This window comes from Cydia pomonella, chromosome 5 (genome assembly GCF_033807575.1).
Source record: "Cydia pomonella isolate Wapato2018A chromosome 5, ilCydPomo1, whole genome shotgun sequence".
NCBI lineage: Eukaryota > Metazoa > Arthropoda > Insecta > Lepidoptera > Tortricidae > Cydia > Cydia pomonella.
In genome coordinates, this window is record NC_084707.1 from 19,882,332 (window position 1) to 19,895,072 (window position 12,741).

Genomic DNA, 12,741 nt, shown 5'->3' on the forward strand with positions numbered 1-12,741 from the left:
GCTTGACGAGTCAGGATTTGAGAGGTTAGAGGGTAGAGGGTGTGGTGAGTTTATGGGTCGGAGATTGAGGGATTGGGAGTTCAGGAATCGGGGGATAGAAGTCGAGTGGTCGGGGGTTGGAAGTTGAGGGATTGGGGGTTAGGATTAGGAGTTAAAGGGTCTGGGGTTAAGGGGTCGGGGATTGGCGATTGAAGGTTTGGTCGTTCAGGGTCGAGGGGTTCAGTGATCAGGGGTTGATGTCCTGTGAGGTTGAGTAATCGGAGGGTTGAGGGATTGGGTCAGTGGTGGGGCGGAGGATAGATTTAGAATACCTAGTTGCAGGAATGATTTCTCAGACGGCCTCGAGGAAAATCCTGATTATTTATTAAAGTTATCGAATTTATTAACGCATTGAAATCGTGCGTAAAAAAAAATAACGCGCCAGCCATTTTTCGTATTTGTTATAAAATTGGAATAGTTTTGCATGTTTTTAGTTTATATATTGACTAAATGTCATTTTCAAGCATTGAAAATGAAAAACACGTAAAATGGACACTGCCAGTAATACTAATAGAGGCAAGAGCCGAGAACGATAGCCTATTACCATCAAAATTGGGTAAAAAAGAATTGGCGGCATATGAAACTTTTATTCAATGGAAAATTAGCAGAAATGCCCAGTCCTTCTTGGAAAACGTGTTGGTAGCTTACTTCAATGAACTGGCGAATAAGTCCCTACAAGCTCAGCACGTTTTGGCGCAATTATTCGATGTTAAAACTGTAAGCCACCATTTAGAAAATTGTACTTTTACTGTTCTAAAAATCTAATTATCATATCACATCTAAAGGAGGGAAACAGTTTTCTTATATTTTTCCTGCCTGCTGTCGCGGCAGAAAGTCACGGTACGGCTCGTGGCATTATTTTGGAAAATTTTGATGTAGATAGATTACTAGCCGACGATGCCTGCTATAGATCTTGTTTACAAAAATGCAGGACACGAATTTATTATAAATAAATCTCCTGTTGATATTTTAGTAAAGGTATTCGATGTAGCAAAATGTAATTTAGCGGATTAAATTACCAAATCCTATAGAAATAAAACACTACAGAGTAAAGCTCTGATGGCGCTCCTTTTTGCCGACGAGGATGGATGGAGGTGGTTATACTTTTACCATTCAGGGGATGACCGACTGACCGTATGGGCGTTTGGAAACGGGAAGGGGAGTATCTTTTGACACATGATTAAAACTTGTAGAACGCCATTTGACTTTGATCCATATTGTTTTACTGATATAGTAAACACCCCTATAATGGAACAGGCACCAGTAATGGGATGGTATAGATAATAAATCCTTAAAACTACGATTTAACATCAGGTTTTAATTGCTGGCAACATTTTAGAGCCAAAGAGATGCTTAAGCATAATTTTTCATTGATATTTGTGAAATTGAAAATTAATGATGCCATACATCCCATGACTGGAGTAAAAAAAACCATAGTTTTAATTGGTTAATAATATTGAAACCAATTGAAGTAGCTTTCATTAAATATATAGAAAATATAAAGGACGAATTGGACATTCAACTTTTAAAGCATAAAGCGGTAGAAGTTTTACAGTATGTAGGTGAAATATCAAAAATACTCCAAATTTTCTCGAATTGGCCTCTTAGGCAAACATTTATTTATTTAGTATGTCCATCTGTTCTACTGTTCAGGTCTTATTTCTAAACCGATTTCCGTGTTTTTTTTGGATAGGTTCGATAATAGGGTGGTCCAAAAATATAAAGTTTTTAGAGCAAATAAACATCATTTAGAGGTATAAATGAAACAATTCTGCCATACAAAATTGTATGAAAATAAATTGACCCATCAATAATTCTGCTTTATGGGCTCTTTATACGTTTTATTTATTAGTTATAAGTATGTTGAAAATATGGCGGGCCTTTTTTGTTACTTTTTGGTTACTTTGCAATTTTTTTATTTGTATGAGGATATTGCAAATCATAGAGACCACTAAATCATTTCGCAAATGAGTTCGAATTTGACACATAGATTACTATTCCATAATATAATAAAGGGAGGCTTGTGAAGATAAAATCTATTCCACTTTTTTTCTACATACAAAGTTGGACCATCCTATTCGATAATTATGTTTTTTTTGTCAATTTAGTTTTTGTAAATACTTCTAAACAGCGGGGCCATACATTTATTCATTTTTTAGCTATGCTCGCGAGTTCTACAGCTCACAGAGCCACTAGTATATATAAACATTTTTTTAAATCTCGTACCTTACTTAGGCAGCTCAGCAAGCTTCGTTGCTAGAACTTGAATGAAAATCTCTTTATTATATCACGATTGTATAAAATACTACGTATTAGGTGCGTACTTAATATTAATTAATGATATCATGAAACCAAAGTTGCAGGCAAGTTTTTGCCGCGGCGAGGTTCCAAAAGCTTGGGGCGGTTAATTGGAAATCCTCGTAGCGGTTTCGTCGGCATTTTTTTTGCTGCTCTGAAGTTTGACTTAGATTATTTGGATTAACCCAGATTTAATAAATACTAATTAATAGTATTTATTGTCCATGTATTATCTTTTGCTTACTAGATATTTTGTATTTCATTAAATGTAACTATCATTACTTAGTAATTGTAATACTCAGCCTTACTCAACGACTATGAGTTTGCGGCGCTCGCGGTTGAGACTTTGGGTCCCTGGTCAGCATTCATGAGGGCATTGTCGGCGCGGCTGGTCGGCACAACAGGGGACCCCAGGCCTGGCGCGTACCTCTCTCAACGCATCTCCCTTGCGATACAGAGAGGTAACGCCGCCAGTGTCATGGGGTCCATGCCGCAGGCCGACTTATAGGACGGGGTGTTTGTTCTCTATGTAATTGGGTTTATTATTATTTAGTAGGTAAGTATATTTTTATTTTTCCTTTGTTATTCTATACTTAATTTTATTTTTAGCTTTAACTAGTTTTCATTTCATTATAATAGTATTATTTAATTTAGTTAGTTTTATTTAATTTTATTGCAATGAAAATATATCAATTACTATAATATTGTTTTTACTATATCGAAATTACCACTTATCCCATACTATATACCTACACTTTTTCTCGTATTAAGGATGACTCACGTTAGACCGGCCCGGGACCGAGCTGGGGCGTCCAACACTTTGTTTCCTATGGATAGCATCACGTGAGTGATCACTCGTCATAGAAAACGAAGTGTCGGACGCCCCAGCTCGGCCTGGCCTGGCCCCGGACCGGTCTACATGAGTCATCCTTTAATTAGGATTAAAATGGCTCGTAATTATGAGTTTCAACCTCAAAATATCAGTTACTCACAGAAATATTTAAAAAAAAGTGTAGACAACTTCACCGTCTTTCTTCAACTCCCTTTACTTGGGGCAGAAAGCGTTCATGAAATCACTGAATTCTGAATCACGAATTTCTTCGTCCTTCTGCTTTCAAGTCGTCTGCTAGAATAACCCCATGGACCAAGAGGTAACCATAAATAAATAAATATTATAGGACATTATGTATGTATGTATATATATACTTTATTGTACATAGAAATAAAAACACATTTACAGAGTAAATTAAATACAACAAAGGCGAACTTATCCCTGTATGGGATCTCTTCCAGTTAACCTTTGAGGAAATGAGTAAAACAGAAGTGTACAATCACTGAAATTAATGAAATGCACGTTTTGAATACATATTCATACAAATATACATAGATAGGAAAATAACCATAAAAAAATGCATAAATAAAAATATAAATAATAATAAAAAATAAACATTCAATATATAATATAAATAGATATGAATTCGAACCAGAAAAGTAAAGGAAATTAAAAAAGTAGAAGTACTCAATGGAACTAGGAAGTCGTAACCAAAGTATCGGAAAGCCACAATTTTTAAAGCTTCTCCTTGAGTGATGCTACAGATTGGGATACATTATTACACAAATGTACTAAAGTACCACAATAAGCTCAATAAGGCTTGTGTTTTGGGTACTTAGACAACGATATATATAATATATAAATATTTATATACAAATACATAGAAAACACCCATGACTCGGGGACAAATATCCGTGCTCACATCACACGAATAAATGCCCTTATCAGGATTTGAACACGTGACCATCGGCTTCATAGGCAGGGTACTATCCACTAGGCCAAACCGGTCGTCGAACCATAAAGTTAACATATTGCAAATCTTTTGAAAAGATGCGACGGCCGTATTCATTAGTCGGTTTTTTGGTCGGTCGTTTTGCAATATTTGACAGTTTAGCCGGGACATTGCCAATTATTACGACAGTTTCATTTCGATAGCCATATATGTATGTAGTAACACTTTGTCTGTTAATTAATACCTCGATTACATAAAAGACACATCTCTGTTTCGATTTCATTAAATTAGATTACTGATCGACGTCAAATATAATAATATCAAAAATCGTCAAAGCATATTTGACGTCGATTTTAGGTACATAACGTAATCAATACTAATAATTCAAATTTAACCGTCAAAATGTGTGCAAAGTATATAATAAGATACAGGTTGGTATATAAACAAGCTCCAAGTACTATTATAGTAGCTGAAAATCTTGCAAAAAAAATTATTCAGTCTTCCTGCGATTTAAGTGTTGTAAATTTGCAAGTATTCGCCCGAGACATCCTCTCCTCCCCCTCATTTAATAGATTTAAAAGCCTTTTGCAATTAAGGTGACACACTGTCTCTTCCCAACATTCATCAAGAAAGTACTTGGGATGAGTGCGCATTTATAATCGTTAAAGGTCATTAAGAGAGTATTTATTTAGATGACTATGTCACTAAAAGCATCGCCCTTAAGTATTGTAGTAGTTTTTTTTTGTGGATTTATTAACATATTCGCCTAACTCACTAAGTATATTATGTATGTTATTGACCTTGCTGGTCGACTCAGTTGCTGATAGTGAATAACGTGTACTTTGTTCCTCACATTGCTGGAGTCAAAAGGTGGTTTTGCTAACATCCTCTATCACTTCTTAAACTCACATAATCTACTTACTCGTATATACTTGGGCTGGGCGATTCTTTGTTTTCGTTTTAGATTCACTCATTTAAGACAGGTTTTTAGATTTACTAATTTAAGACAGGTTTAAGATAAGATAGGGAGCGTGCATGAACTGTAGGAGGCAGCACAGGAGCCGTCAGATTTTTGGCGACTGACGTAAATGTGATGTTTTTTGTTCTGATTTAGCCCACAAGATGGCAGAACCTACTATGCACAAGAAAACACGTGACGTGTACATGTGCATGTTTATGGTTCCGATTCAGGCCACAAGATGGCAGACTCTCCAACGCGCACGGTCCCTATAGGTACTTATTGGAATTTGAATAATTTTTTTATACTATGTCGGTGGCAAACAAACATACGGCCCGCCTGATGGTAAGCAGTCTCCGTAGCCTATATACGCCTGCAACTCCAGAGCAGTTACATGCGCGTTGAAAAAAGAATTCTTATTTTTTTGTATCGGAATGTGTCCTATAATTGATGTCGTATAATTGCCTTTACTATATGCACAATGTATGTGACGCACGTCAAAATTGGCTTGCTAGAAAAATAAAAATATTGAAGAAAGATAATTTTTTTTTACCAAAATCTATAACATTTGGGTGGCTGATATTTTGCATACTTGCTACTAATATAAAGCTAGATCATCAAAAAAAATTACAAGCCAAATCTCGCTGGGGGCAGATTCACTTAGCTTATTCAGGCATGGCCTTTGGTGAGCAGGTTCGGTAGTCAGTTTTTTTTTATGTCGTTTCGTTATTTGGAAAATGTTCAAAATGGTAGAACTTAGCATAAAATACTTAAGTGCCCGTAAACCTACCGAAGTAATTATTTTAATTTTAAATTTTTTTTAGCTTATGAAGCTTCTAGCGAGGTTTCCTGATTTTGACACATGATAAGCACGATTAAAAATAATAATAAAAAAGCGGCCAAGTGCGAGTCGGACTCGCCCATGAAGGGTTCCGTAATACCATTTAATACGTATTAAAAAAAACAACTAATTTTCGTTGGAAGTTTGCATGGTAATGTATATCATATATTTTTTTTAGTTTTATCTTTCTGTTATTTTAGAAGTTACAGGGGGGGGGGGGGGCACACATTTTACCACTTTGGAAGTGTCTCTCGAGCAAACTATACAGTTTAGAAAAAAATGATATTAGAAACCTCAATATCATTTTTGAAGACCTATTCATAGTTACTCCACACGTAAGGGTTTGATAAAAAAAAATTTTTTTATGACGTATTAGATCTCGTTCAAACCAATTTTCGGTGGAATTTTGCATACATCATATATTTTTGTTACTTTTATCATTTTCTTATTTTAGAAGTTACAGGGGGGGGGGGACACATTTTACCACTTTGAAAGTGTCTCTCGCGCAAACTATTCAGTTTAGAAAAAAATGATATTAGAAACCTCAATATCATTTGTGAAGACCTATCCATAGATACCCCACAAGTATGGCTTTGATGAAAAATTTATTTTTTAATTTTATGACGTATTAAAAAAAATCTTACTAGATCTCGTTCAAACCAATTTTACATACATCATATATTTTTTTTAGTTTTATCATTTTCTTATTTTAGAAGGTACAGGGGGGGGGGGGGGGGGGGGGACACAAATTTAACCACTTTGGAAGTGTCTCTCGCGCAAACTATTCAGTTTAGAAAAAAATGATATTAGAAACATCAATATAATTTTTGAAGACCTGTTCATAGATACCCCACATGTATGGGTTTGATGAAATAATTTTTATTGAGTTTCAGTTCTAAGTATGGGGAACGCCCAAAATGTATTGTTTTTTTTTTCTATTTTTGTGTGAAAATCTTAACGCGGTTCATAGAATACATCTACTTACCAAGTTTGAACAGTATAGTTCTTATAGTTTCGGAAAAAAGTGGCTGTGACATAATCGGACAGACAGACGGACATGACGAATCCATAAGGGTTCCGTTTTTTGCCATTTGGCTACGGAACCCTAAAAAAGGTAAGAAGGTAGTAGGTAATTAACTAAAGTGGTACATTAATTGCGAAATACAGCAAGTATGGTATTTAAATAATTGCACTTAATTTACACTAAGTAGTAATAGGCATATTACAAGTATGAATGGATATTAGCTGGAGGAAATGTTTTTCAAAGATGAATTTCGTAACCATTCAGATCCAGAGCGTCTTTGATCCTTTCAAAACAAATAGGGCATAGCAACTTTGACTTAATGGTTCTATTTGTTTGTTAGGTCAGTGGCATCACATCGGTTTTATGTCGTGGGTGACAAGAGATACATTTTTAATTTACTCTGGAAGAGAAGAAAGTAATATGTACAAAAAAGATCGTGGGCAGGTTAAAGTTTTAACAATAGTTTGCTAATTCATGTAAGAAAATGCTGCAGATATAACTTTACAATATGCCTAAAGATAAAACTGATGTTCCAGATGTGGCGCGGCTGGAGGTGAGCGATGCGGGCGCGGTGGGCGGCGTGGGCGTTCGCTTGGTGCGCGTGCGCCGCGGCCGCGCCCGTCGAGTCGCCGCCGCCGGGGCCACTCTGCGACCCGCTGCTGCTACGACACCCGCCGCCTAGGCCCTCGGTGAGACTTGTAGCAGATGTAGCGGGGGTAGATGGATGTGCGGCGTGGACGTTTGCTTGGTGCACGTGCGCGGCCGCACCCGTCGAGTCGCCGCCGCTGGCACCACTATGTCCCACAGCAGCGGCTGCGACACCTGCGGCACCCGCTGCTTAGGCACTTATTAAGAACACCGAAATTCGCAAATTGCGCGTATCCTTCTCTGTCACTAACAACCTCAGTAAGATGCCCGTAATTTGCGAACTTCGGTGTTCGCGGTAGGCCCTCAGATGTCGCCGTCGAGTCCGACGACGCTAACCCAAGGGCCACGAAACGCACACTCAGAGCAGCAGCGTTTGGTAAAATGTAGGTAGGTACCGTTGGTTTGAAATATATCTAACACAATAAATTGCCGAATCTGAATAAGTAGGTACCTACCTTAGAACTACAAACCGTTTTCCGTTGAATAAACCTCAGATAAATATGCATTCGCCGTATTTAAAACAACCTGAAATTTAATTGAACTGCTGTTTTATATCAGATCAATGTCTACCATAAAACTGGAGAATAACAAATTTAAACTTTCTTTATCAAAATCATCAAGTTTCTAATATCGGACGAATTGAGCATTAAAATCGAGCTTATTCTTCGAATTAAAACTCTTCTGTATTCCTGAAAGACATTATAAATAATTCATCCAATTATACGGGCGTCGCAAGGCGAAATGCACCAACTTCCAGCGGCCAAACTTGAGGAAATTAATTTTAAGCCAAGAAAAGTATATGTATTCCCTTACCTCACCGAGCTATCTAATGGTAACGCCGAGCCAGTGTTACCCGTGACCTCCGATACGTAATCGTTATAGGTAGGTACGTCACCGGGGAGCGCACTGGATTTACTGAGCGTTGGACTCGCTTGTGCTTGGGGAGCCCTCGCTCGCAGGCCGCGGCGAGTCCGGGCCAGTTTATTTTACGAAGGGTCTTCGTTAAGTTAAAGTTATTAGGCTAGAGCGTGCTTAATCTGCGCTGTGCTGCTCAGACAGTGGCTCAACCTCTGAATATTACTTTGATATCGTGATTTTTTCAGCTACTTTTGAAACATTTTAGCTTATTAACAAACTATACGTAGTACGTACGTACCTATAAAATCGGCAGTCATCATTCGCAATCGGGTCTATCAAACGTGGCAATGACGTGATAAAAATATTAACAACAGTTTTAAAATAAATTAACCCGACCGTTATTTTTTCCACCACTAGTCAAATCAGTTTCTTTTTTCGAACTGTCAAAACAATTTGCCAGTATGTACTCGTAATTTATATGAAACACTAGCAAATGACGCTACGGTCAAGTTACCTTCTCTTTATACTTCTATACGAATTATAAAATAGAAGTAGTGTCCAAAAATAACTGCTGTTTACGTTGCTTTATTTCGTGCATAATTTTAAATACAGTCAAATACCCTTTATCAAAATCGCCGCAAATGAAGGCGCGGGCAACAGCTGGTAAAATAATAAGTACTTAAAAGTTCAGCTCAACCTTTTCTAATCTAAATTGACGAGAATGATGAGATAAATGCCGAGTGCTTTATACTAATGGTCCAAAATAAAATTTGCCTTTATGTCATCCGGAGTCATGGTCGGGTCTCATACAGGACAGGCTCTGTAAATACCTATATCATCGCACCAAGCGCAGACGACCTGATACTGAAATAACATTATGCGTATTTTGAAAGCTATTGCATACTTTGGTTTGGATAGTAAATAGACAGGACGCAATACCTTTTTCCGGAAACCTGTCGTTCGTGTAAACTTCCTACGCGTGTCAGGAAATAAATTGCCCGAAGTTGTGTTCTCAGTATATAGTAGGTATAAATATTATAGTATTTTGGGGGTTCCCCATACTTAGAACTGAAACCCAAAATTTTTTTTTCATCAAACCCATACGTGTGGGGTACTCGTATCTACGGATAGGTTTTCAAAAATGATATGGAGGTTTCTAGTATTTTTTTTTTCAAAACTGAATAGTTTGCGCGAGAGACAATTCCAAAGTGGTAAAATGTGTCCCCCCCCCCCCCCCCCCCCCCATAACTTCTAAAATAACAGAATGATAAAACTTAAACGTACATTACCATGCAAACTTCCACCGAAAATTGGTTTGAACGAGATCTAGTAAGTAGTTTTTTTTTAATACGTCATAAATGGTACAGAATGGGCGAGTTCGACTCGCACTTGGCCGCTGTTTTGTTAGAATGGAGTCGAAACAAGAAACTCTGCGAAAACCAGTTTCTACTATGTATAGAATATAGAATTCTTGCACCCTTGACTATAAATCGCAAAAGTGGTAGTGGCTAGCCAACGAAGATGATAACCAAGGCACGCCTGAATTAACTCCAAAGCACTTTTAATTTTAGGAATTCCATGAGACAACGAGATGCCGCCAAATTTTTTAACTGTTACCAACCATACTTTTGTCGATCATTAAAAAATAAAGATCTGGAATGCTGCTAGAAGGTAAGAGTCCCGGAATACACAAATCAGTAAAAATCGACCATTATGTGTCAGTGTCGCTAGATGACTCGAAATTACAAAGGGAAATCATTCAGTTTGGATGATGAAAGTTATTTTCCTTTTAGCAAAACTGATATACCTGGAAATGGTTGATACTATATTAGCAATAATTTAACAATACCAGGCAAACACAAGTATTATTGACAAGTTTGAGCAGACATACATTACAATTCTTGGACTCCAATAACATACCATTTGTATGTCTTACTTCCACAAAGTCGGCTGATTGATAGTTTATTTTTTGCTGTTTGAGTAGTTGAGTGTATAAAAATGGTTGGAGAGCTGAAAATTGTGCGCAGCTGATGAAAATGACTCAGACTTGTGTTCCGAAAATGGACAGAAACGGTGTCGAATATCGGTGAAGAATTCGAACTTTATTATCTATATCTAAACTACGTCAAAATTCACAGCTCTGGAATAATTCTCATTTTTTCATATTGCTACTAGCACATATAAATATTTATGTTATAATTTAAATGTATATTAATGTTATCTTTTAAATGTATAATTATTTACCTGGTCTGTAATAATAAAAAAGAATGAGGTTGTCAATTCATTGGTTTTTTCATGTTGCTGTGATTTGCTGTGTACCTCAAGCTGGCTGATGGACCGATTTGGAAACTTATTTTGTTTTATACGGCAACAATAACAAAGCAAGAGCAAGGGCAACAATGGAACCAACTTAACTGTGTGACCACCTTTGCCCTTGTTTAAGACTTCGTGACGTAATGTTTACGCCAGGGTTTGATGATTGGACCCTGGAGAAAAAAAGGGAACACTTCATATTTTCTTCCTAGTGATTAACTCGTATAATTTCGCTGGAATAACACCATTTAGTGAAGTGGAATTGCTGAAAAAGTGGATACACTTTTTTTTGTAAATGATTATTATATACATATACATAAGTAATGAATTAAAATTTTGTTTGTTTAGAATGTGTTGGAGGTGGAGTCAGCTGCAGCGCAAGCTGCGCGGTCGCTGTCCGAGCTGATAGAGACGGGCGGCGCGAACGAGTCGCGCGCGGCGGCGTTGGCGCGCTCCGTGCTGGCCGCCCAGTTCGATCCGCCGCCCGACGCTGTGGCCCTCGGCGCGCCGCAGCTCCGCCTCGGCGTGCTCTTCGTGGCTGACCCACCCAGACTGATCATCTTTCAACAAAACAACTCTGCAGCCCTCCAGCAATTTTGGAAAACTTTAGCCTCTGCATGGAACGCGAGTAATGTCGTCTGGTCAAATGCCTGGTACTCATGCGAAAGGGAAGACAGAGGCTGGTGGAGCGGTGCGGCGGCGGCGCGGGGATCGGGCGCTCTCCGCGCCGCGGCGGCACTGTTCCGACGAATGCCTGTTATGCCGTGTGAGGAAGCAATGTACGATCGCATGAGTGGGCCGCCGGCCTGCGATCCGGACACAACGGATTGTGAAGCCTTTCCTGCCTCGGGATCAGACTTTCAGAATATAGAGGTAAATTTCCTACAAACAGGAGTGTCAGAAGGCCCAAGAGCGGGTACCTACGTCATCAAATTTCTCATCCAACTCAATTTATTCCATTAAGAGGTTCCATTAAGGACTTACCTATTGTCCGGGGACATTGCGATTTATTATTATCATTGCCGGTTAAATATTTTAACTTGGACTTCCCATTTAGACTGTTCAAGAACTGGTCTGCGATTACATTGCGGTATATATAGTCGATCGACTGAAATTATTCTACCTACAGAGTAGGCAATTAGCAATGTACTCGTATCGAATATGCTTGCAAGTTCTAGTACATACTTATTGTTAGACGTTGTTAATGTATCCCACCTTCCCGGCCCTCCGACAGCGATGTATCTAGAATATGAGAACATTTAAGAATAATATGTGAATATGATATCATAAATTTGTTTGTTTTAAAGTACCGGTGCAAGTGCCGGCGGGGCTATTGGCACGAGATCGGCAGCGGCTGGCTGAGCGGGTCGGCCATCACGGAGACGCTGCGCTGCGCGGCGTGCGGCATGGGCAGCGGCGACGAGGCGCAGTGTGACGGGGAGATCTTCCACGCCACGCTGCTGGCCGTCAACCTGGCCGGCATGCTCGTGTGTCTCGTCATTGGCCTCATTATATTCAGAAAGAGAAAATGCAAAGTAAGTGACTCTTGGATCCGTAAAGACATTCTAACAGGTTGACGGAAAGCGTTGCTCAAATGCCATCATTAATAAAGATGTCTAAAATACCGGACTAGATTTTTCACAAATTTTGTAAGTTGGCAAATCGACTTATGGTTTGTTATGCTTCAAAATTAGAACGTTCTGCCACCATTACACTTGCACTACACTTTCTCAAGTCAAAACGAGACCCAAATTGGGCCATGAATATGTTGTGACGCCAACTAAAAATATTAATGCATCAAGGAGGCGACCCAGTTTTAAAACAGCATTTTAAAACATATGATAAAATTCTAAAACGAGCAGTATATATATAAAAAAAAATTAACAAATCCAAAAACAAGATAAAAACAATGTGGCAAATTATTGGCGAACAAACTAATAAAGCCAAAATAAAGAAAACCGAAAATAAGAGTCTAAAC

At 38.3% G+C, this 12,741-nt stretch overlaps 1 protein-coding gene across 3 annotated transcripts in view; it reads left to right on the top strand.

Annotated features, from left to right (window-relative positions):
- LOC133518027 (G-protein coupled receptor 179) overlaps window positions 1-12,741 on the top strand; it is a 68,691-nt gene that overhangs the window by 45,908 nt on the left and 10,042 nt on the right. For 2 of the 3 annotated variants that reach the window (XM_061851566.1, XM_061851570.1), the window contains exons 2-4: window positions 7,481-7,633; window positions 11,112-11,636; window positions 12,071-12,298. In XM_061851566.1, coding sequence (XP_061707550.1) covers window positions 7,505-7,633; window positions 11,112-11,636; window positions 12,071-12,298 — 882 coding nt within the window. In that variant the 5' untranslated portion in view covers window positions 7,481-7,504. Of the gene's footprint in view, window positions 1-6,659; window positions 7,634-11,111; window positions 11,637-12,070; window positions 12,299-12,741 lie in introns of those variants that run through there. The other variant, XM_061851569.1, reaches the window with a different exon arrangement.